We start from the raw sequence: 25,977 nt of genomic DNA on the forward strand, positions 1-25,977 counted from the left end.
ATTAATCCAAAATAATCTATTTCTATGGAAAATATAATGATTTATGTTAATTGCACTTGTCTAAGACTTCCTTTCAGTATAAATCAAAATAATGGGAAGTAAGGTTATTTTGTCAAAATTAGCATAATTTCGTTCGAGTCTTATCGTCTGTGAGTTTAGTTCAAAACTATTTGGATGATTTCATAACGAATTTATGGAACATTAGTGTCAGTCGCTGAATAATCCTCTAACGTTTCGGGATCTTTCCATAACGCACTGCAAAATCCAATCAATAGGGTAATTTACTTGTTAACTATTTTGTTGTTCGTTTACAATGGATAGATGAGAATAACAATTGAACAATTCACGTGCTAACGGCCAGCTGTATGACGTCATAACGTATATCAGATGGTTTATTTTCTTTGGCAAAACAATAAAGTAACATAACCTCTAAAAATGGGTGACGCCGACCAAGATAGTGCTGATCGAAGTGATGGTGATACCAATAAATCTGATAAATTATTCACTCTGAAAAAATGGAATGCCGTTGCAATGTGGAGCTGGGATGTTGAATGCGATACCTGTGCCATTTGCAGAGTTCAAGTTATGGGTAAGTCAATTTTTAACCTCCAAAAATAATCACTTTACGAAATTTCCAAGAACAGAAATTACCCTTTTATTATAATTACCCATAATTAGGATCAGTTTTATAGAGTGAATTTGAGTTCTACCAAGTGGTAAAACAACAGAAAAGTAAATTTACTAAACGAAAGACTGAAGAAAGCCATTTAATATTTTTTTGATCGGATAATCGAAGGACGAGTCGTGTATTCAATCCTTCCAGATTTTCTATTTTTTCCTGGATGCATTGAACAATCGCCTTAATTATTCAAATTACTCTCTCATATTTTTCTTAATCCAAGAATCTGAATAAAAAAAAAATAATTTCCTAATTTCCGGTAAACTTTGAATTACATGGCTCACTCTTTGTCTTTTCAGTAATAGAATCTTTGAGCATTTGCAATTAAATTATTACCGCTTCCCTAAAATGTTAAAAGACCTAGAAAATATGGTAACTGTAAGTTTTCTTTTCAAATAAAACCTATAATTCGTAAATGTATCGAAAAAAATATTGCCCATGAACATGTGAATATTTTTGAAAGAACTAGAGGTGAGAAAACGAAAGAATTTAAGATTGTTGAGTTGGAAAGATTGCATTTGAAAAAAGCAAATTCAAAATGTATTCGTAAAATGTGTAGGACAGTTCATTGCTCGGTTTTTAGTCTTGGAGTGAAAGAATTTCATGTTCGTCCAACGCAATCGAATGGTTTGCATTCTCCAGAACGAATTTCGAAAAGCCAACGGCTATTTTTTTTTTAATTTACGGAAATTAAATTGAACTTAAAGATATTGATGTCTTGAATTTCTAGCAAGAGTCGAATCTCATTTTCGAGGCTAAAAAAAATCGTCAATGTTATTAAAGAAAAAAAAATTATGAAAAAAAGACAATCTTCATTAGTATAGGGAATAGTAATTCACCGTTAATAATCATTTCATCTGGACATTTTATTGATAAACAATCTCAATCAATGACATTGGAATATCTAAGGTAGTGCACTTGCTCTATTTAAGTGGCACAAACTATCAAATTTCAATTTCCAATAGGACTTTATTTAAGTACGCTACGGATTTGGATAAAAAGTCTCAATAACTTCAAACTTTCATTGATAAAATAACTTTGTTCTGCCTCATTGTCTGTATCGATACAATACAATATCAAAAACTGTCTTTGCAAGCTCACGACGTAATCTAACAATTTTCTAAATTGTAAGGCACACGGTAGATTAATTTTTAAAAAATCACGGAGAGTTACACCAGAATTTTTCATCTATTACCAACCCTTGGGGTAGATTTGACGTTATGCAAGCAGTACAGAGTAGTTGATTTGTTATTCTAGAAATGATCTAGCTGAATCTGGTGCAACTGATCCTAAACTCTCTTTACTATCATCACCTATTTACATTCAACGATCTACATTTCAACGAATATCTTGATTGTTTAAGCCTTTCTCACAATATGTACAATTACTCGACTATATAGTTTAAAGATCTAACTAACGACAGGAATCAGCCGTTTATAAAAATTAAATATTCTCTAAAAATAAGTTGATCAGACTAAAAGTGTACTTGGAGTACACTCATGCTCCACTAGTGGAATTATTATATACATATAATTGCCATGAGGTAGACTCTTGAGGACTTTCCAGGATGAAATTCATGAAAAAATAAAATTCTTACATTTGATTCCATTACTGACTATACCCTTCACGAAAACAAGTGCCAATAGTCACCTGTACCAATATGTCAATTTAAAAACATGAGAATCATGGAATATTTTGTTGAAGGTCAAATACCTTCAACGTTCAGCACCATTTGCTATTTGAGCAAAATGTATCCGCCTTTGGCTCTCGTAACTATCTACGTAAAAAAAACTATTGTTCTGAACTAGATTACATTATTTGATTGCAGACAAGCAAAACACGAGATGAAATAAACATAATAATGACGGAGTAAGAGAGCTCGTCTAACAGTATCCTGCCATTGGCTATTCATATCGATCGCAATTCCATCCACAAAGTAGTACAAGATCAATAAAATGATCGTGGAAACTAGCAACCAGTTGGTACAGGTTTCATATTTGCAATTGCACTCATTCTTCTCACTGGTCCAGTCAATCGCCTCTCAATTTCCTCGAGCGATCGACCCCTCGTTTCTGGCACAACGAATATAACAAATACCAGTCCCAAAATGCATATAACTCCAAATGTCAGGAACGTTCCACTGGTTCCAATAAGTCCAATAATATCTTTGAATGTTTTTGTTACGATGAATGTACAAGACCAATTGAAACCGGTAGCAATACTGGCAGCGGGTCCTCGAATTTTAGCTGGCAAAATTTCTCCCATCATCAGCCATGGTATTGGTCCAAAACCAAGGGAAAATCCTATTACGTAAATTATAAAGCCAACCAGTGGTAGCCACCATACGGACGTCATATCGTACATGTTCTCTTTGAAATAGAAGAAGACACTGAGGATTGCTAGAGTTACAATCATAGTAATGCTGCTTATGTAAAGCAGTATTTTACGTCCTAATCGGTCTATTAACGCTGTTGCAATAAAGGTAGATGCGAAGTTGACAATTCCTACGATGATAGTACTCTTGTTGCTGTCTTCGGAATTTCCAGCACTCTGCAGAAAAAAATTACAAATGAGATTTTAAATTAACATGTTAATGTTTTTTGTTTCATCTAGAATTTCAACGATGTGAGTTTCAACTCAATTCTAATAGAATAATAATTTATTCGAGTGATATTAGTGGAAATTGCAACGTTACGTTTGGAATAATTTTGTAATACGTTTCTTGAATTTTTTTCTTCTCGTAATTGGCAATTCGGCACTCGTTAATGATTGCAATGATCGTTAATGAAACAACATTTGTCAATCGATTAGAATGATTGAACCTATGTTTTAGGAAGGCTAAAGATTTCTACCGATTGGTTTTCTTTCCAGACCACATGACTCTTAGAAATATTAGTTTGTCATATGTTCTGACGTTCAATGCCTTTCCGGATTGAATAAAATTAATCATCAGATAAAATAACAAATTAAATAGGTGTGATTGAAATGATAATTTATGATAGAATGAGCATTGCTACGTTACTATCATCAGACTGAAAAACATGACCGACGATTCCTCCAAGCATGAAGCATTCATTAAAGATGTCGCATTGTCAATAACAAATCAATAATTGCATGTAAAATTCCACAGAAAATAATGTGATGCAATACAAACCTCGAAAATTTCCACAGTGTAAAATATAATGGCATTGATTCCGGAAAATTGTTGAAAGTACATGAGCCCCAATGAAATGGCCAGTGGTTTAATATTTTTTGGTTGTAACAAAGCGTTAAGTTGGCTTCCAGCGTTTCGCTCACTCTCGACATGTGTCTTCTCAATTCCACTGAGCTCCTCAGTAACATCACCAGTCTTTCCACGGAGCCACTCAAGTGATTTGCGTGCACGCTTCATTCTGCCCTTGGAAATATACCACCTTGGAGTTTCGGGAATGAGGAACATGAGCAGGAGAAATGGCACTGGCAGACAAGCGCCAAGGAAAGCAAGATGTGACCAGTTCAGATACGTTCCTGCGATGAAACAAATTAGTATTCCGATGTTGCCAAAGGCTGTTGGTAGGAGACCAAGAGTTCCACGAACTTCAGGTTGAATCGTTTCGCCGAGATACACTGGAAGCGATAGGGAAGTAATGCCCACACATAAACCGCATATACCACGTCCAACTAATACCAGCCAAAAATTGTTGGCCAGTCCGATGAAAAGCCATGCTGCAAAAATAATGAATTATTAAAATCAGTAATATTCATTAGGTATTTGTTATGTTTAACAAGCAGATTTCTTACCTCCAATGAACGGAAAAGCTGTCACAAGAATTGTACTTCGTCTTCCGATATATTCGATTAGCGGACCGCCAATTATTCCACCGAAAAGAGCAGCCAGTGGCAGTATAGATCCGATCCATGAGCTCTATTAAAACATAAAAATGTTTATTGTGAAAATTAATTTTTGCAAGGAAAATTTAAAAAAGGTGAATCACGACACGGCTGAAAAATTCTTTTAATTGTTGTGTCGGTGATTCCGTCGATGATTTGTCGATGATTTGATATGAGGTCACGATTTAATTCGGTAATAGGAAAAGGTAAAGAATGATATCAAGTGATTAGGAGGCGTGTTCGTTCGTCACTGAAATCACCAATAAAAATGGTGCATCAATAAAGGATTGAGATGTGCCCCTGAGCACGAGATCCAAAAGTCGTAAGTTCTATGAAGTTTAGAAAAATGAGTGACGTAGATTCAGGTCAAATTTGTTGATAGGTTGATTGACCCTTATAATTTATTTGCCCCTGTTCTGGAGCCTCACATTTAATCGACATTTAATACGCAAAAGCGAAGGATTCGAATAAATAAGAGAAATTGTACTTACAATTTGTTCATCAATTTCAAATGGTGCTGTAGCATTCATAGACGGCAAAGCTGTTGACGTATAAGAGCTCGAGAATCCTACCATCATCGATCCCAACGAAACTGTGAGTGCAGCAAGCACCTGAAATCAAAGGATCAAATTCATTTGCAAAAGTCCACATAATACGCAGAATATAACAAGTTACCACAGAATATACCTGACTAAATGTGCATTTAGCAACAGGAGCATTACCAGGAACTTCAATGTTCACATGGGTATCAGCTCGCATAAGGATTTTCATTTTGATGAATTTAAATGAAGACTGATGGAGACCGAAATATTTTGTTAACTTTTCCCGTGTTTTTCCTCCTTTTCTCTTCAACTTGCACAAATACTTGTGATTTTTTCCACCTCGAATGAAAATGAGTGAATGAATCTAGCAAATGTCCTTTCTCGAAAAAGATAGAGATGATAATGACATTCAAGTGATCTAAACGTCAATGGGTGGACGTACACTTCTTTGGGTACATGAAATGTATGAATTTTAATCCCCGAGATTTTTTTTATGAAGAGTGCATGTTTTTCGGCACTAGCCACTGAATAATATGAGTTATCGACACTTGCTCGTATCGTTTATATGAGGGAGAACAAGTGTTCAAGGGGGGCAAAGTAATCCCCACTTTTCACATCCCTACTCCCTTCTTCATCGTCTTCTCATTGTTTTCCTTATTCTTCCTTATGACACTTTACCAATAGCCATAAACTTATACTTTGAAGTGTTCAATAGTTTGGCATGTACATCACGTAATTTGAATTAAACGAAAGCTGTACTGGCTGACATTCGTCTGTTTTTTTTTTCTTTTTTAGTTTATCGCTGAAATAATGTCGAGACTAATTTTAGCATTTGTTGTATGCTAGGTGTTTGGAAAAATAAGCATGTTCTGAGCTCGTTGAAAGCAGAATACTGACTGGGGGTTCTACTGGAAGCTTTGACCTTCAACTGCTTTGGGGCGAATCACTGGATAATTCGCGCAGGCTCTTGCATACACCTCATTCACATCACCACCTACGTACACGGCAAAGTACAATACTTTCCACACCCATAAATACAACGTAATGAGACCATCATTTATTTGCCCATCGATCTTTGTGCATTAATTACTTAAATCTTCAGTTCCACTGTGCTCCAATCTCCGCAGGGAAAACTACAACTATTTTTCCCGGAAGTTGATAAACTAATCTAATTGAATATAAAAGTCTCGGCAACGAAAGAAGTTCAAGGAAGAAATTTTTGAGGTCTTAGAAAACCGAGGACAACGGCCAATACGTGTTGGCGATGCTAATATTGTACGTTCTACACTGGTGGAAAATTACACTTGAAATTTATAACGACTAAGTTACTTGACATTTCTGGGCAATTCTTCATTTATCAATCAGTTAATTTCTTAGATATTCCGGTAATTTTCCATATTCACGCCCATGTGGTAGTAGAAAACCGCGAATTTTTAAGATGAGTTTCAAAATTTGATGATCATTGCTAATTCAATTCAAATTCGTACAATTAAAAATGCAAACTTCGTGGCTGAAGTTTCAAATAATTTTTAACAGCACAATATTGAGGGTTAAAAAAATGATTCATATTATCTATACTACTGTTTAAATAATCACGTGAAATTTAGTAAAGAACGTTGGAATAAATTTAATCGTAAAATTGAATAATTGAATAATCGTACCGCGTACCATACGTTGTCGCCTTATTGTGTCCTTGCGCCGATATCGAATAATTGCATCTCTTCGTCTACATTAGCGTTATAGGTGGATAATAATAACATTAATCAATTAATTAGAGGCATGTGTCTGGTGATTCCCAGGTGCTTTGCACATTCGGATACATCTTTTGAGGGCTAACGTCACAGGCACATGAGAAGATGATAGACTTGTGATGAAGTCCAGTTACCAGTTTATCGTATCGGATACTTCTTCCGCATTCTCGAAGATTCCATGGTTCCGTTTCTTCTTTACTTGTCAAGAACAATATATGAGTCATTTCTCTCGTTATTTCAACGATTCCGTCAATATCGGGAAAATATATAAATAAATTCAATAACAGAGACGTCACGTGCGTTGACTTTTTTAATGAAATAATATGAGTGGAGCGTGAAGATATTTCTGTAATTTAGTCGGGTATTCCATTCTATTTGCCTTCATTACGCTCGGTCCATCATTTTATATCGTCATTATTCTCAAATTAAATAATTCGAATATATGATTGCTTATTATCTATTTTTGAAGCCATCGTTTTGTGATTATTTCTCCGCAGTATAAATTTCAATTAGTGTAATTCATTAATATCAAATAGAATTTGGTTTATTATAGTTTTCGTAATATTAATGTTTCTCGGCAAATCCATGTGCCAATATTTCTCATTATTGTTTTGTTCGTCAAATATTTTTCATTTGTTCTTTAAAAAAACGAATGTAGTCTTTGTTGATGTTGGTTGGACCAAGAATTTCAGCTTTTTTTTTTGAGAATAGCCCAACGGTATCATTTTTTGAATAAAAATTATCAGGATCGTTAGGTATTATGAGTTGCTGACAATCGATTGTGCTCTCGTGACTACATATCCAGGTTTTAATCTATTACGTGCGTCTTACGTTAATTACCTCGCGACGCAAATCAGTTGCAAAGTTTTATTACGAATTTTCAAATGCTTGTGACAACCGGTGATAACACATTTTTACAGCTGGTAGAAATCATGTCTTACTTAATATGTTCGTCCACAGATATAATTTATGGTTTATGTTAGAGTGGTTGATGAAGATTGGAAGAAGAGTTCTTGCGATTAAAAATTTCGCATGCGCAGATGTTAACGTTTTGCCTCACATTGAACTATTTACAATATTATGCCTGATGCTCTGATATTAAATATGAGATGGAATCAAAAAAAGTTCTTCGGTAATCAACGACAACAAGATTTCATTTCAAAGTACATAGTCCCACAATTTAGATTATACATGTCGTCAATGACTAAAGATCACGGAAAATGGGATATGTATTCTATATATTTCATCAATTCCAAGTTCTTCCAAATTTGTTAAATATTCCAGGCCAAGAGCTAATTCTGTTTGTAGAAGAATATCTCGAAAAGCTTGTTTTCATCTTCAATGTGCTACAAGTTATGGGACAGAAACGATAAGAAATATGTGACGACCAATCTGCGTTAGATGAATATGTAGGGATCATCCAAGTGATCACCAGTTCATATGATATTGTATGGTACGAATGTTGAAGAGAAAAGGAGGTCACTTGAAGGTCATATTTTGCGTAGATAATTTCACGACAAGAGCATGATATTTCATAGCATCTAAATGGATCAAGGATTTTAAGTAATTTTAAGTAAAAATACATCTCAACTCGGGACTTCGTCTACATTGATGATGACAATTTCACACTGATCGAACCGATTAGTTATTACTAACAAATGAACAAGTCTGCGATCCATTCGGTTAACAAAGGCACATTTAAGAGTTGTTGTTCAACGCGCTTTTCCTTTTTCAAACAAACTATTGATGAAATGTTCATTTGGTCAAATTCAACTTTCGATAGTAGTTAACGATTTTTATTTCGAATAAGTGAAAGGTTAGTACTTACTTGGATAATAATCGCTTTAGCTCGGAGCTTAGGCGCTCTTGGAGTTGAAGGACTTGAAGGCTCATTGTTCTTGTCCTCTAGCTGAATCTGGGAACCCATTGGTAATTCAGCGTCGGCAATCTCCAATCGATCTCTGGCTACCAATGGCTCCAACTGCGTATATTCCTTGAGATCCTTGTTCAAAGGATTGTAAATTCGGGAACTTTTTATTTCGTTCTCATGTCTCAAATTTTCGGCATAGTAGTGACTCGGGTAACTATTATTACTCTTCCCTCGACCCTTATCCGTTATTAAAGCTTGTTGACTGTTGAATGGACTTGCATTTGTAAGAAGTGTAGTATTGGATGCACAATCCTCTGGTAAAGTTGAACTTGTTGTCGATGATGTTAAGGTTGGCACTCGGCTGTAATATTTGGGAAGGACCAAGCGTTCCTGAAGAAGAAAGAAACAATTTCGATAAGAAATCCTGTTGAGAATCGGAGAAAAAGTATTGTTTAAATCGGAATGGTTTTTTATGTTTTATGCTAAACGAAATAGCAATGGATATTTTCACCTGTCTGTCGCGGACGTGAGAAAATTGTTCGAGGATAAAGATTTTATTGGATTAAGCGGACAACACGACTAGTGAAATAATTAGTTTGAGGGGCTTTACCAGTGAAGATGAAGTATTTATACATCTCTTTTATCAGCTTTTCGTTGAAAAGAGAAAGATCAGTAAAGAATTGAAATAGAATATCCCAAGTACTGACCAATGGAATAATGGGATTGTATAGAATACGTTGTTTGACCGCGTGATTTGAGTGTGAATAATGTGTTGACTCTCACCCTGGTCATGATAACCCCGCGGTTTGAACTTAAACTTTGAGATGCCGTTTCAGCACAGACCAAACACTTAACTATTAAAATACCGGTTAGATCAGCCGAATTTCTTATCTCAACACTTGACAATTTTGTATACAAAATGACTGAAATTAATAGAACGCCCAATGAGATGGACATGTTGAAGATGATATTCATGAATTTGTTGGAAATTTTTTCATCAATTACCATGTTGAATTTATCGGTTTCCTCCATTGTCTTCGAAATTACCACTGCGGATCTCTACTGTCCTAATTTTGTTCCCCAACTGCCGTTTCAACTGCAAACGCACATCCCTCCTTATCATACAGAAGCGCGTACGAAAAACGGCAAGATCCAATCACAACGCATACACAATGCATTTGGCATCTTAACATACAATGACTATTACCACGTGCTCATGATAAAGGAATTCTCTCGGTATTTACATGTGATATTTGGTGCATGATCCCCGTAAATATGTTTGTTTGTCACATGATCCGAGCGTGGGTAATAGTCCTCTCATTATCAGTGGGCTTTGCCACTGTTTACACTTCTCGTCGAAGGAAAATAAGGAAAAATACAAAAAAAAAATTATGCCCATAAATGTTTTAAAAAATCGATTATTCTCAGTATCAGCTACCGCGTAATAGTATATCGTATTCTTACTCATTACTTCCACTCTTTCTTTTTCTAAATACTTTTCATCAATTGGTTATATTGACGTATATAGTGTTGGAAAATTACACTTGAAAGTTCTTACAACGACTAGATGACATAAAATTTCTGTAGAATGGAAACTTTCCATTAACAAATTGGAAAATTTCTTGAATATTTCGGTAATTCTCCGTTTTCAGGTTCAGAGCATTGGAACCCGTAAAAATGAACATTCAGGAAATAATTTGAAATCTAATTGACTGTAAAATCAACAATTGTTGACGAGATTTTCTATATATTTACGGGCTTTCGTTCAATTGTATTGAATTTAACATTTATTGTTGAACCAAAAAATCCCAACTTTACTGAATTTTCCAGATAAATGAAAAATTTAGTGACGGTTTTTAATTGAAATTGAATTCAAGATCACACATGCAGAAAACATTATACTTAAAATACAAGGCTTAGAACGAAATTTACGGGATTTCTAATCCCGTACATGACGAGTTTGGAAACGTAAAAATTACGAGCTAAAACCACGTTAATTACGCCCGGAAATGCCGTAAATTACCATTTTTACATGGTAAATTACGAGGTCGATCCCGTAAATTATGTTTCCGAACTCGTAAATTACGGGGACCAATATCGTGAACTGCTGAGTTTCGACCTCGTGACTTACAAGGTACGACTCCGTAATTTGCGCTCCCTTTCACGCCATTTATAACATCTCAATCACGTAAAATCTGTGAATGGGATCGTAAATGCAAGAACCCATAGAAGAAAACCTTTTTTGGGCAACATCAAATCTTCAAGTTTGAAGATATTTTGGGTTATTTTAACATGACTTTCAGTGACTTTTTTCAATATTTTTCCGAAAAAATGTTAAAAATTGTGAAAATTTGGGAAGCATTGCTGAAAGATGAAAAAAATCGAAGATGACTAATTCTGGAAGAAATAATTAGCTATCTTCCATGGCTTCCTTAAAATTTCCCAAATTTACAAAAATTGCCGAATTTTCAACATTGTTGTAATTTTTTAAATTCCCTTCTGAAAAATGTTGAGAAACAGTCACTGAAAGTCATGTTCAGATAACCCAAAATATTCTCAAAATTGAAAAATTGATGTTGCTCAAAAAAGTTTTTCTTATATGTGTCCTTGCATTTACGACCCTAATGACAGACATTTTACGTGATTAGGATGTTGTAAATGTCGCGGAAGGGAGCGTGAATCACGGTGTCGGATCCCGTAATTCACAAGGTCGAAAGTTGTAATTCACCGTATGGATCCGCGTAATTTACGGGTTCGAAATCGTAATTTACCGGATCGCCTCCGTAATTTATCACATAAAAATGGTAATTTATGGCATTTTTGGGGGTAATTAACGTGGTTTTAGCTCGTAATTTACGTTCCCAAATCCGTACTGTACGTGATTGAAATGTATTGAAATGCCGTAAATTACGTTGTAAATCTCGTATTTTAAGTATAGTATTTTCTGTGTGCAAAATTTCAATGATTTTGTGATTGTAATTTCAAAAAAATTCCAACAATGTAATCTGAGTATTTCCTTAACCCTTTAGAATATTATTCGAGTGATCCTTCCAAACAACTGAAAAATTAATCATTATTGGTTCATTGTTTACATTGAAATATCTGCTGAGGTAATGGGTTCTTGTGAGCAGCTTCCTATGAGCTCTTTCTTTTTTTCCCAACATACTGCGCACTCCGTGCGCCGAATTTGAGTTTCGCGGTTCGAGTTGACCAATGAGGAATTAGTTTTACGCGGTTCGAGATATTTCGACTCGGGCGAACTTCATTTTTGTGTTTCTACTTTTATAATAAGGATTCTTTTTACGAAAACAAGTAAATACTTGAATCAACCGACGTGCAGTGGCCGTGCGGTTAGAGCATGGGGGTTGGCACATGAGATTCGTGGGTTCGATTCCCAGTCGGGGAAATGCCAAGGGTTTTTTAGAGATAGAATTCGCTCTAACTTGCACAGGTTTTCATCGTACGGGCGGTACTCTCGAAAGAGACGGCTGTACCTGGCCAAGGTTTTTTTCCATGAGGTTTTCCCTTTGGCCCGCGGAGTAATTGCGGTACAGGGGGAACTGGGGGTGGAAAATGTAAAAGCCCGAAAGGGTATACATGTGTGGACAAGTTTAGTTTAGTTTAAATACTTGAATCAAGTATATTTTATACTTGATCCTAGAAAATTCATAATTGTTATGAGGATCATGGGAAAATCTATTTTTCATCGATAGCAATTGAAAATCAAATATACTGGGATCAAGTATAAGACAATATACTTAAAATAAGTATATTATTATATACTTGAGCAAAGTATAAAATATACTTAATATATATACTGATCTCTTTTTCATATTCCATGTTTCATCATCAGTTTTTCCATCAATAGATATCAGTTTTGATAGCTCACTTAAGAGAATAAAAACGCAGAGAAACCTTTTCTGATTTTCTACAAAAGATAGTATTCAATTAGTCGATTTAGCTATTGGGCTAAAGGGTTCAGCCACTGGAACATTTATTTTACTCTCTATCAGGAGGTGGCGAAAGTGATCTGACATATCAATACTAGATGTTTGAATGTTTACTTTTAAAATAAAATCTCTTAAAAGTAAATAAATAATTCATACATTTTCTTATTTCTATTATTTTTTTTGCAAGTAGTATATTTTCATCTATTAGTTTCCGTACTTAAAATGAGTGTACGGTATACTAGCTCATATTAGTCCATTTGACTCCCTACTGGATCATCCGAAAAATTTGGTAATAAACTACAGTAGAATTCGCACAAAATACCTCCGACAGCGAAACGCAATGAGAAATGGTGGGAATCAGAGTCGAAGGTTTGCCTTGACCCAGTAATCAAATTGTCATTCTATCGCTTATCGGAAAGTTTTCCCCGTTACTTCAGTTTAATATTTCCGTCTTGATGTAATAATCACTGTTAGCAATTATCGAGAATCTTATTAGATGAGAGATTACCACAAGTTCAATCAATTATATGAAGGGTCAATTTATGTATCATCAAAATTATTTATCTAAACTATGCGTTGAGTCACGGAAATCTAATGGATCAGGTCAATCATGGAAACTCTGGAATATATGGAATTAATTTAGCTGCAAAGTTTTTCACTTCTAGAATTCTTTTATTTGAGGATAATCACGAGGTTCGTAATTTTCCACTCCATTTCATTGGCTAATATCGGTTAAACGCAAATTCATTTTTGAAGATTTAATTTTCCGGATAACATCACGTGCCGAAACATTTGGCCTTGGACTGGCACATTACAAGTCAAGACTTCATGCTGGAATTGTTTATTGATACGGAAAATTACCGACATGTCTACAGTCCATTAATTATGAAATCAAATTCATGGGACTATGACTGGAACTGCGACCAGGCAATTCCAATTTAATATAACGATCTTTCATACGATATGTGTATACATGGTGAGAAAGAACTCGACACTGTAATTAGGAACAAGTAAACTTGAGAAAAAAACAAAAAAAATATATTAAATTAAGAACATTACATGTGACAAACATTTCTACGCATTTTCCCTTTCATTTTGTATTCATTCTTTTTTTTATTTTTCGAATTTTAATAGGAAATTGTTACAAATTTATAATCCACAATACTCTGAACTCAAAAATTAGAAAATTTTTGATTATGGGTTTTAATTGATTTTTTGGTACTGTCCTCTTCTTCTTTTTCTGTTTCTCGTTTTTAGCTGATATATGGGAATCAACAGAAGATAGCGATATTTTTGCAAATATATTTTTGATACAAAAATATGAGAGCTACAAAAAAGCTATTCCTAAAAATCTCCCTATCTCCCTTCAATTCTAAGATATTCGGTAAAATTTGCGTGAAAAAAAAAGTACCTGTATTACTTTACCATTTCCCAACAAAATAGCTACAACTATAAAAGTGGAAAGATCTTGAGATGGTTGAAATTACTTAATTGAAATCGAAATGCCCGCGAATAAAAATCAATATTATTCAGTTTCATGGTGTCTTTACATTCATTAATTGTGATTACACCAATTTCTGTTGAATTAATATATTTTGGCCAAATAAATCTACTGGGTACACAAAATAACTATGTACAGTATAAAACACACAGTACATATTTTTTAAGTGTGACTTGCAGTGAGCAAATTTACGCGGGAACAGTAATTCAAACAATGTTAATGGAAAAAGAACATTCAAACCGACAAGACAAGTCTAATAAACTCTGTCGATAACGTCATTGTGCCATGATCTAATACATGTGACTAAATCCACGTGACAATCCGTGTCAAGTTCTTTTAAAAAATATATTCGAAGTGCGTGACTTATATTCGTTATCTTTTCTTCAGGGAGGCAATGGTCCAGCGACCAGTGTCAATCGGTAAATAATGAAAAATGATTGTTGGGATTGATTGCTCTTTATATCGGGACGTTTGTCTATGAGGCGATCTCCTACGTTTTTCGAGAATGAAAATGAAATCCACTTTGCGAATCGCTTGCGTGTTCTCAGGAAAATTATCGGATTGTGTGTATCAAATGCTCCGATATTGATCCAGTTACCACACACATACTGCTGTTGCCATTATGTTAACAGCACTCAAATAAAAACCACCGAACAACTGGTGCTGAAAATTTTCTGCGTTTTTAAATTTTAGCCCCTCCCTCTATGGCGAAATATCTATGAAAACTATGTTTTTAAGAAATGTTTCATCCATTGCTTCATAAAGAATATAATCCAATATAATATTATTTTATATTATATATTACTTGTCATAATATAAGGTAAAATATATGGAGAATATATGAAAAATATATACAAAATATATTTGAAACTTAATTAAAGATAATGATGAATCCTTTTTCTTTGGTATGGAAATTTTATACGATGGATAGTTGGTGTAGTTGGTGTCATGCGAAGTGTAGAAAAAACTGCTTATTATGTACAAGTCAGCTGCATTGTTATCTGAATTTTTAGTTGACATACAGACATTTTTCTTTTATTTCCATGAGTAAAAAGTGGCCCATCCTCGTTCAAACGTTTGTAGATCTTTAATTTTTTTTTTAAACCAGTGGGAGTTGAAATATTGTTTACACCGATCTTGTTCAAAAATTATTAAGGATTGTTGCATGGTTACATCTCAGTTTCAGGAAACTGGGAATTCCCTGATTATTTGCATCCTCTATCAATTAAAAGTATACATGAATCTCTATTTTACTTATTTTACTCAATAATTATAAACAAAAATGTTCAGTTTCCATTCATATTTTAATTAAAAGTCAAATTGTTTGAAAATTAAAAAAACGCGCCTTCTTGAAATTTCAAGATAAATAAGAAATTTAGTAATCGTTTTCAATTGAAATTCAATTCAAACTTATATTATTGGCAATTGAGACGACATTAGGATGGAAATTTCAAGAAATTTCTTAACAATGTATCAAGTAAATTATCGTATCTAAGATTTCCATGAGGAGCGTCACTTGTAAGGATATATTTGCCGACGTTCTACTGGTTTGAAATACCGAAACCGCAAGTAGAGAAGAACAGAGGATCAAAAAGACAACCTCTGCTTCATGAATATATCCCTGCCATCCATGTGAATTCACTTGGCACAAGTAAATGTATATCTCTAATGAAGTAGTCAAACGAGGTAAGTTACCCTACCACTTTAGTGGGTTTCCCCAAAATACCTCTGGAACCAACGCAGATAGCAAAGCGTTTATGAAGACCTTTTCCGCATTTCTCAATTAACCCTATAAAGAGGATTTAATAAAATTTCGCCATCCCCTTTTATTTCCGAGATATTCCCGAAAAACTCACCGCAAAGGAATATTAACTCATCTCGTGGTCACGCAAAAAAAAATCTACTTATTTCAATTAGATTCTACTTCCAATATAATACATACACAATTTTAATAACTTTAATGATCCTTCAACAATATTTAGGAATTTAATTCCCTATTTATTGGGAACAACTGATAATTTTCTTTATTCTCCAATTTATTTAAAATATCATCAATTATTTCGTCTAAAAAATCATCTAGCATTGATATATCGCATTGAAAATGGAATATTCTGAAATCAAGTACATATACTTTATCTTTTTTTATAAATACTTGATTAATTGATTATATATTTTTAACTCGCTCCAATATTTTTTCCTATTACAGATATAAAGAAGTAAATGCCGCGAAAACAAAACGATTAGACTTTGAAATGTGTGAATTTTCTTGTGACTAGGAAATAAAGTTGAAAAGTATTTGATTTTTTTGCGAGATGAGGCCAGTAAGTCAGAGAAGTGAACTCCAACTTGTGGCGTAGTCAAACGGAAGCGCACGGAACTTTCCAGAAGCCTATGAACCGGCTTTGAAGAACAAAGTTGGACATAACACTAGTCACTGTTGGTAAGACAAGGAAAATCGACATGTGACACATAAAAGCATACATTCCATAAGAGAATAACCAGCGCCGTGTAAAGAACTTCCTTCTGTACCGACCTGACAAATTTCACAGTATTTTGAATGACAGGGAGTTGAACTAGGCAAATACCCCACATTATGTTAATACATGTTACTCACCTTGGGCTTGGAGAAGGGCATGATGCAGAGGGGCCAGGGCTGCATCATCTGCCGCCTTTGGGATGACATCTTCTCCCCTTTATCCTTGGGCACGTTTTGCTATTTAGCAGGTGGTTTTAAATAGTTCGGGGGAGGTGTTGAAAGGGTCTTTATTCAATATCACCTTCACTAGATTAGTTCCTGGACTGTCTGATGGAGATAACAATATGTAACTGGAGGGATTGTCGGTCCGGTGTGACTTGCCGGTTGTCTGCTGACGTTCTACACCAGGGTGTAGAAGAACTGCTCGCTATAGTGACCAACCAATGTATATTGCTACACTGTCTCTTTCTGTCAGATAAATACTTTCTCTCCTTTTCCTTCACTGCGACGTATATTCGCACTCGAGTACTTGTTGCACCGTTTGACTTTTTTTTCCTTTTTTCCTTTTTTTTGTTTCCAGACGTCGAGAGATATTATTTATTTTTCCTCAACTATAATCTGGATAACTACGATGGAACAATTGACTGTTGACAATTGCCTCAACAATGGTGAAAAATGCTTTGCGATTTTGAGTGTTTGTCAAGTGCGTGCACATACGTTGGAGTACGAGTGGATGTATGTTATATGATTTGTTGGTGATTTGAGGAATAGGTAAAGGACGTTTCTAGAAGGTTTAAACGACTGGTTATCGGATTGTCAGGGAATTTGTTGGTTTATATATGCGAACAAGTGGATCCCTGGTGGAGCCCTGGGGGAGAGTATGATTGGGCTAGAGCGGCTAGAGGCGCCAGTCCTAACGTCGGTTCTCTCCGTGCGATCTCGTGTGGTGGAAAACGGACCAACCAGGGAATCGCATGGACATGTTGTATATTCGATTGAAAAAATCAGGGAGAGAGGGATACTCAGCACTCGATTAATGGCAACCATCAATGAAGAGATGCAATTCCTCTGTGGATTTCAATTCTAGACAACTATGGAGATAGCAAACTCTCCATCCAACACTATTATCCTCAAATAAGTCCTATCGTCTTTCCAATGTTCCAGTATCATTTCAAACTCGTTATTTATGTACATCAAATCGTAATTTACCGTAACGTAATGAAACACTATGAAATTTATATTTTCATCTAATTTCGGAATTCTTGTTTTTGTAATTTGTGAAATCACGTGTCGTTGTTTTAGCAGGTTGAACCTTGTAATTTTTATTTTCAATCTAGTTATTTATGGGCTAGGATCTCGTTATTTGCGAGGTCGAACTTTATAATTTGCGTTTGGATTTTTTGTACGTAGTAAACTCGAATCGCGTTTTTTTCGAGGCCAGTTTTTAAGTGGTATCTTGAAACTCAAGGGGGATAGCTATATTTTTGCACGTGCATTTTGATGAATTCAGATAAAGATGAGAGCTGTAAAAATGAAGTGTGTGAGAATATCACTATCTTTCTCTCTTTGGTACCAAGGTATCTGTTAGAAACTGGTCTCCAAAAAAATGCACTTATCCTGTGTTTAAATGTTCAAATAAAACAATTATTTATCACGTGTCAATTTGAACGAACAATTTCTGTGTTTTCAGTTGTCACTATTTACATTTAGATTATTATTATTATTCATTAGAATCATGTGTAAATGTAATTTTTGCAAATTGAATTGTTCATATCGTGGTATATTTTATGTTCAATCTTTATAAGATAAATAATATTTTTTTATTTGGTTCTGTCAAGACCTGAATAAATTTTTGTTTCAGGTACTGTATTTTTCGTATTTATTGAAAGAACGTAGGGTATCTCTGTTTCCTCTGTTGATAATGTAAAAATTTTTCTACGCGTTGCTGAATAAAATTAAATTTGATAACGAGTCTTATCTTTAAAGGCAATTTAGAAAATACATGAAGTTAAATACACAATTTCATCATTATATACTGTACGTCTTTTAGGATCTATAAGAAGTTTCGGTTAGCGTGATTTTGCATGGATTTAATGATGACGAGTTGACGAATTGAGACATTCCAGACGACAAATATTGATTGTATGTTTAGGTTTCACAGCAATGAGGAGTGTTGAGCCGTTAAGATATTTTTCTGCGCACTTGCTCCTGCCATTAATAAACCCCTTGTAATCCGCATTTTTTTTATGAATTTTGGAACAAATAATTGCATCTTAATTTTGATCGATGAAAATATAGTATCTCGAATTTGAAAAAGCTAAAAGATTTTACTTATAAGACTTTAATGTGCAACATACGAACAAATGCAGAAAAAGTGTAGCGGAATAACGCAAAAATAAGATCTTGAAACGCATTCAGGGTGCATCAATAATATCTGGTAGAAATCGCTCTGAACTACGCGAACTTTATAGAACGTAACGTAAAAATCGTATTGCAGTCCGAGAAAATTCCAGAAAGAAGAGCAAATATTTATTTTTTGCCGCCAAGTTTTCTGAATTCTAGGTAAACAAAAAAGTTTACGATGTTGATAGAAATCCATTAAAAAATTACGCAAACCGATCCACCGTTGGAAAACTACACATAAAATTTCAAGTAAGAAACTTGAATCTTTTCATGACAACGAAATGATAAGAAATTTCGGTAAAATTTCCAATTAACGGATCAATAGATTGGGAAATTTGGGGTATATCTGAATTTTTAGGTCCACATACCCACGGAAAAATCGTAAAAGTATTGAAAATTCAAGCGATGATTTCCCTGAATTTTCAATTTATTAAAATTTTAACTGTCTTAGAGGTTGAATTTTCATGATGAGTCACTGAAAAATCAATTATCAATTAACATGAAAAATCCAAGTTTCTTAAATTTTCGAGATGAATGGAACATTTAATAAAGATTTTTAACAAAAATTTAATTCAAACTCATGTAATAATAATATTCAATCCACATTACTTTGTGACTGGAATTTCAAGAAATTTTTCATAATCTGCGTAAAAATGACATACCGTTACATAATAAAAAATTGTTTTTTTTTATGATTTACTACATAAATCAGGTAAATATACTATACAATAATTACAAGTTAGGGTAATTGTTTCGAATAAATTCCTCTTCGTGCATAGAATAATTTTGTCACGCAATTTTTATAATATTTTCTTCCGGGTACGATTGAATTTGTTGTTTAGAACTCTGACCGTACCGCAATGCGTCAAATCCTGTATTTCCATGCATAAAAATTCAAATGGAAGAAATCACGTGCATCGAAGGAACTTCATGGAATATTCTGTCAATTATTAGCGATACCATCTCGACACTCGGGAGTAGTTTACCCTCCCCTTCCGGTTCACCTAATCATCTCGAGTGTAAAATACAACTTTAGTGTACATCACGGAAAGCCAATGCTTCCGTATTGATCAATATTTTCGCTTTACTACGCAATAATTCATTATAACGTAGTTGTCGATAACGAATGATGATTAATGAGTAGAAGTTCATTGAGTAATTCTCATGTAAATGAAAAGGTACCGATTGATTTTGTTTCATCCTGAACGCATCTAGAATGTTCCAGTTAGAACACAATCAAATCATATATTTCCAATGATTGTATTTCATTATAGTACAATTCAAATGCGAGCGATGATGATGGGAGTCAATGGTTCGGGTCAAATGTGAAGACCAACAAGAGACTGTTATAAAGACAGCGGAAAAATTTCCAAATTCCCCTTCTTCTGTCGTCATCAATTTAACATCAAATTGAAAATCAAACATTACATATTCATTTAATCTTTCACCAAAAGATAAACAAAATTGTTACATTATTGTCATATTTTACTAGTGAATTTCAATCTGTACTTTTACAAAGGACTTAGAATTATTGGAATCGATTGGGAATATTCCTCTCCTCCTTTCATCTCTTTAGTTTCAATTATCTCAACGTTCAATCGATAATCATTTATCCGTGGTGTCTTTATTACCCCCGGACAATTACAAAAATTTCCATTGAAGACAAACTACATTCCATCTGCCGAGCACATCGGTTAAGGTTCCATCCCAATTACCGCACCATCCTTCGAGTATATTCAATTGACATTTGCTTATGATATAGTGCTATGACATTGATAACCTACTAGAATCACTCAATGCTTTTTGCACAATCTGCATAAAACCGCACGCACAAAGGTGAGACAAAAGATTATTTAACGAATAAATTCTGGAGCAGTAAATAACATGTTTACACACACTTTATCAATCACTGACAATGCAAAATTCCCCGACAGCATTCGTAGTTAATTGTTTATCTATACAAAGAATTTCACTGCTGTTGTATTACGGATGCACTCATAAAGAGAAAAGCTTAATAAAAATTACCCTCGATAACACGTAAAATTTACAAAATGTAACGTGCAAATTCATGATCATAATGATTTGTTAAATCTGTGTATCGTTTCTAAAAAAATTAAAAAACATTTTTGGAATTTTTCAGTGATAAATCCGAAAATTTACTGAAGGTTTCAGACTTTTCTTGAATATTTCTCTCCATGTTGCTGCACGGAGACGAATTCAGAACAAAAAAGATACTCAAGTTTTTTACAGAAATTTCAGTGCTTTGTCATTTTTACGTCATTTTGTGGTAAAAATTGCTGAATCACATACACTACACCATTACAAAACGTGAAGGAAAATTTTATTTAATATTTCCCCCCACGCGGCCTTCCCCGATTTTTTATATTTGCAGCTTTTTGGCAAATTGTGCACCAGATTGAAGCGAAGAAATATAATTCTTTGAAGTTTTAGCACCATTTAATGACTTACGAAGTCTCCCCGCTCCGTAACAATTTTTCTACACTGAAAAAACAAATTTGTCTGATAATTCAATTTGCTTCTGCCAAAGAAATCGATATATATGTTCCATATAAGTAAATATATGGAACAATTTACATTGAAATACGTGGATTTTTTTAGCGAAAGTAATAATTTCTTTCAGTGTCATTTTATAAAAAAAACTTTTCCTCTCGTATGCCCTTGCGGGCCTTTACGATTTGTTCTCTTCCCACTCCCCTCTTGTACCGCATTTCTCGAAAAGATTAGATTAGGAGGGAAAACTCTCGTTTGAGGGAAAAAGCTGCCTTGGTACAGTCATTGTTTTGACAAGACCACCAGTCCGCAATGAGATGTGAAACTGTGAGATTAGAGCGCTATAAATTTTGACCACCGGTGTCCAGGATCAAACTCAGATCATCGGCATGCTCGTCTAGCTGCTCGTCTAGCTGCTCATCTAGCTGCTCGTCGGTGTACATATAATCCTTCAGGAAAATTGACAAATGGTACTATTTATCAAGGATAAAACTCAAAAACTATAATCTTTCGTGCAAAAAATTGGGAAATGGTGAGATTCCGGCAGTAAATATATGCCCAAAATGGTCTTAATGTTCTGACATTTCAATGATTTGTTCCATGTTCACTTGATACATGAATTATCCCCACGCGTCAACGGTAGCACGTGTTGAATGAATTTGATTGAATAATCTTAGTCTGAATGCCAGGCCTATAGTATTGTCTATTAAACCATATAAACATGACGCGATTCCGTTTACGCTCTGAAGAGTAACGAGAAGAATATGAGCGGATTATCATTTCAAGTTTAACCGTCGCAAGGTCAATCATGCAAATGATTTTCTTCACGTACCTCCTCTCCATCGAAGTCTCTCTTGGAGTTTTTATTGATCTTGTTGTAGGGATTCTTAGCAATTCACAGTCCAATAATCGTGGAAATTTCCAAAGTATTACTTATCTCCTAAATTTGAATTATTGTCAATTGTTTCATGGAACTGAATCATTCATTGTCACTAGATTAGAAAATTAGCATGTGACGTTACTACTTTATTCATGTTATCTGTTGTGTCTTGAGATTTGATGACACAAGTTAGTGCATCCCACTTATTAGATTATGTCATTTATGACTGAGAAAATCAATGATCTGAGTAGTCAGGGCTGTAATATTTCGTCAATGATTCCATGATTCCAATAAGTCCGATAAATAATTTTTTTTTCAGAAAGCGACGAGTGGAAATGTACCGGCGACTAGTCATGCATATCCGATTGAAATTATTTGACGAGAGGTTTTAATGCATTCAGTTGAATGCTATTTGAGTAGTTTATCTCCCAGAGATTTATCTCCAAGAAAAAAATTATAAAATAAATGTATAATTATTCAACTGTATATTTATCCGTATGGGTATAGTTTTGCATCTTGATAATCGTGTTCAGCTTCACGTTTCAATAATCCTGTTGTAACAGCTTAATGATTTATCCTATTCCTGTGATGGCTCACGTTTATGAGAATAAAAGATTGTATAATAAATCTTGATCCTCGATGGCCGTTGCGCATCTTCTAATGATTATGATTTTCATATCATGTCTTTCTCAAATTAATTTTTCCAAGGGATTTCTGAGTACTTTCCATTTTCTATTCTCTGCTCTCTCAAATAATTTCAGTGATTTGATTCTTACATTTTTCATTCTATTGAAAATTCAAACTAATTCATTTCTCAGTTTGGAATATTGGCCGAGCACATGAAAATAGGAACTGTTGCAATTTTTTGGCCAAGTTTGGGAATGGAAAAAATGTGGTCTTGCAATATCTGCTTAATAATATTTTCATATTTATAACGAAAAAATGCCGATTTTGAATTAACTCTAGATATTTGAAGGAACTTTTCATTGAATTGAAGGCAATAAATGTCTATTGTACGAGTATAAATTCGTTGAGACGAGGATATCATGCGGATGTGAGAGTTTGCACGTCGCATTTCAGAAGGAGGTTGAATGTAGCATGTAGTAATGAAGATGGGATGATGAACGACCCAGTATAATGTTAAGGATATGTTACTGTCTCCCCACTGATTTCAAGTTTTTACAGGTATCTGACAAACTGTTGATCAGGCTGGCACGGAAGAATATACGTTTCTATGGTTTATTTTTATCCAATGACTCACAAATCTCATCGCTATACAATAATTGTTCAACATTTTTCTAAACTCTTGGCTATCGATGAAATTTCAAAAATGAATCGATAATTGCATATATTTCCTTATCGTTATTATTGCTAATAAATTGACTGGGTACTCTTCTTACATTCTTATTATTTTTATATTTATTAGAACGTTTTGTCATTACTATGTATTTAAATTTGATTTTCACAAGGTTTGCTCAGGAGTTATTCAAAATGTATAGTCAAATAATATGAATGAATCTAGAATTATTCTAAGATTAAATAAAATCCACTCACAAATATGCAAGATTAATCAAACAATTTAAGATTAACGTGGAATTACATTAAAATCGTCAAATTAATATAAAAATTCATGAAATTTCATTAAATGCCGTTATTTAGAGAAAGTTAAAAATACTGATTCGATCCCAAAACCACATATTTGGAATTTTTTGATTATATTTAATGCTCTAAAACAAATTGGAAAGTCAAATTATATAAATCTACTACATGAAGAAAAAAACTTGAATCGAGTATTTATCTTTTCCGTGTAAGTTTCTAGTCAGAATTCCAAAAATATAAAAACATAAACACATGAACGCTAATGAATGATGGACTAATGATAAAACTAAAAATCCGTACATTTTCCGTGTCAATTTGAGCAACAACTTGCCAATAATCTGCAAAAAGCAAGAACAGCTTTGGGGCATTATTGCAATATTTCTTCAACCATCTGTCAATTCAATTGGATTTCCATTTACTTGAAATATTGGTGGGTTTGGCCAGGAGCAGTTACTGCTGTTTTTCTTCGCATGTTCTCCGAATTGAAAATAATATTTAACATAAAAATCAAGTTTGACGTTTGCGATTTGGTGACAAACGTGAGACTGGAGGTGAAGATTAGCCCAACGTTACATTACCACAAAAATTCTCACCGCCAGAATGTCACGTATTCGCGATCATGTGACGGTATCTTAAAAATGTTCGTCAACCCATGTTATTTTATTTTCTTGCATAGCTTTTGCACAGAAGATTCACCGTCAATACGTCAAAGAATTCCAGAAGATTATAAGGCAACATGAGCTCTTGCCTATAACTGAAATACAGAGGAAATTTCTTGTGAAAATTGAACACAAATAATATATTACAATAATATATTGAGTATAACTTTTGTACATTTATTAATAAATTGTGAATTAAAACTCTTCGTATCAATAACCGATGTAAATAATTAGTTCATGGATTTAATATCAACAATATTGATCATAAAATTAAAGATGATTTTTTTGAAAATAATTAACTCAACCATAATGAGAGATAATATAGATAGACGCATTATATTTGATTTATAACTAATAAACCTTGTAAATGAGTTTCCAATGCTTAAAGAGAAAAAAAAATTCCACATGAAATTTCCATTATCGAATCTTTATTAATCGACGACTCGATATCGCTCACTATCTAAACTGTTAGATCATGACACTCGAAACTTTTAACTATCGCAAAGTGACATTAAATTACTGAAGAGCACTCCGTTGACGTTATCAGTTAGTTACTCGAATATTCAAGTAATTTCAAATTAGTAGATCCATTCGGCAGTGGATAACCTTAAAAATGTTGAAAATTCATTGGTTACTCTTCCAAATTTGCAACGTATTGAAACAATGAATTTAAAAGTTTGAGCTCTGAATTAGAAAATTAACGATTGTTCAACAGGAAAAACTCCACTTGCAACTTTCAATTGAATTCAAACCCATAATATTAAAGATTCAAGCGATATTGTGATTGCAATTTGAAGAAGTTTCTAATTATGCACCTGATCTACTTCTCTCAATGAAAATTATCATAATGTTTATTTTTCTGTTAATCCTTCCGATGATATGTATGACAAAAACAACTATTAAAGCTGATGTCTCTTTGGCAGAGTTTCTTGTGCACATTCCACTATTAATATGCATTGTTTACTGTTTGTTTTTGTAGATGCGTGTTTGCGGTGTCAAGCTGAAAGTAAAAAGGACTTTTATGGACGGCAAGATTGTGTGGTAGTTTGGGGCGAGTGTAATCACTCATTTCATTACTGCTGTATGTCCCTCTGGGTGAAACAGAACAATCGCTGTCCTCTTTGCCAACAGGAATGGTCTATTCAACGTATGGGAAAATGAAATAAAATAAGTCAGCAGTACCTCCTTTCTATCAATATAGTCATTATCAAATTGTTTTTCAATTAATAAATCTATGTATACGTCTGGACATTTTTCTTTATGACTCAACAACATTTATGATTTCA

The 25,977-nt window shown here is 34.0% G+C and overlaps 2 protein-coding genes across 3 annotated transcripts; one reads left to right on the top strand and one right to left on the bottom strand.

Moving 5' to 3' along the window:
- The first annotated feature begins 105 nt into the window (after positions 1-105).
- Positions 106-25,977, top strand: Roc2 (Regulator of cullins 2). The gene is made up of 2 exons (XM_011310897.1): positions 106-589; positions 25,671-25,977. The coding sequence occupies exons 1-2, from the start codon at positions 436-438 to the stop codon at positions 25,850-25,852; spliced, it is 336 nt and encodes a 111-aa protein (XP_011309199.1). The 5' UTR covers positions 106-435; the 3' UTR covers positions 25,853-25,977.
- Positions 1,527-17,448, bottom strand: LOC105270151 (facilitated trehalose transporter Tret1). Of its 2 annotated transcripts, none has more exons than XM_011310894.1 (6): positions 16,778-17,448; positions 8,671-9,102; positions 5,041-5,160; positions 4,460-4,583; positions 3,834-4,384; positions 1,527-3,229 (listed from the first exon to the last, which is right to left on the bottom strand). In XM_011310894.1, the coding sequence occupies exons 1-6, from the start codon at positions 16,844-16,846 to the stop codon at positions 2,648-2,650; spliced, it is 1,878 nt and encodes a 625-aa protein (XP_011309196.1). In that variant the 5' UTR covers positions 16,847-17,448; the 3' UTR covers positions 1,527-2,647. The 2 variants fall into 2 exon arrangements, with proteins under 2 accessions (XP_011309196.1, XP_011309197.1); XM_011310895.1 differs by lacking the exon at positions 16,778-17,448 and adding an exon at positions 9,718-9,795.

This window comes from Fopius arisanus, unplaced genomic scaffold (assembly GCF_000806365.1).
Source record: "Fopius arisanus strain USDA-PBARC FA_bdor unplaced genomic scaffold, ASM80636v1 scaffold00079, whole genome shotgun sequence".
Taxonomy (NCBI): Eukaryota; Metazoa; Arthropoda; class Insecta; order Hymenoptera; family Braconidae; genus Fopius; species Fopius arisanus.

Coding starts and splice junctions, on each gene's coding strand:
- Roc2 (XM_011310897.1), top strand. CDS start 436: ATGGGTGACGCCGACCAAGATAGTGCTGATCGAAGTGATGGTGATACC. Junction 590..25,670: donor TTGCAGAGTTCAAGTTATGG/GTAAGTCAATTT, acceptor TTGTTTTTGTAG/ATGCGTGTTTGCGGTGTCAA.
- LOC105270151 (XM_011310894.1), bottom strand. CDS start 16,846: ATGTCATCCCAAAGGCGGCAGATGATGCAGCCCTGGCCCCTCTGCATC. Junction 9,103..16,777: donor TGCCCTTCTCCAAGCCCAAG/GTGAGTAACATG, acceptor TTTCTTCTTCAG/GAACGCTTGGTCCTTCCCAA. Junction 5,161..8,670: donor CTAAAGCGATTATTATCCAA/GTAAGTACTAAC, acceptor CTTTGATTTCAG/GTGCTTGCTGCACTCACAGT.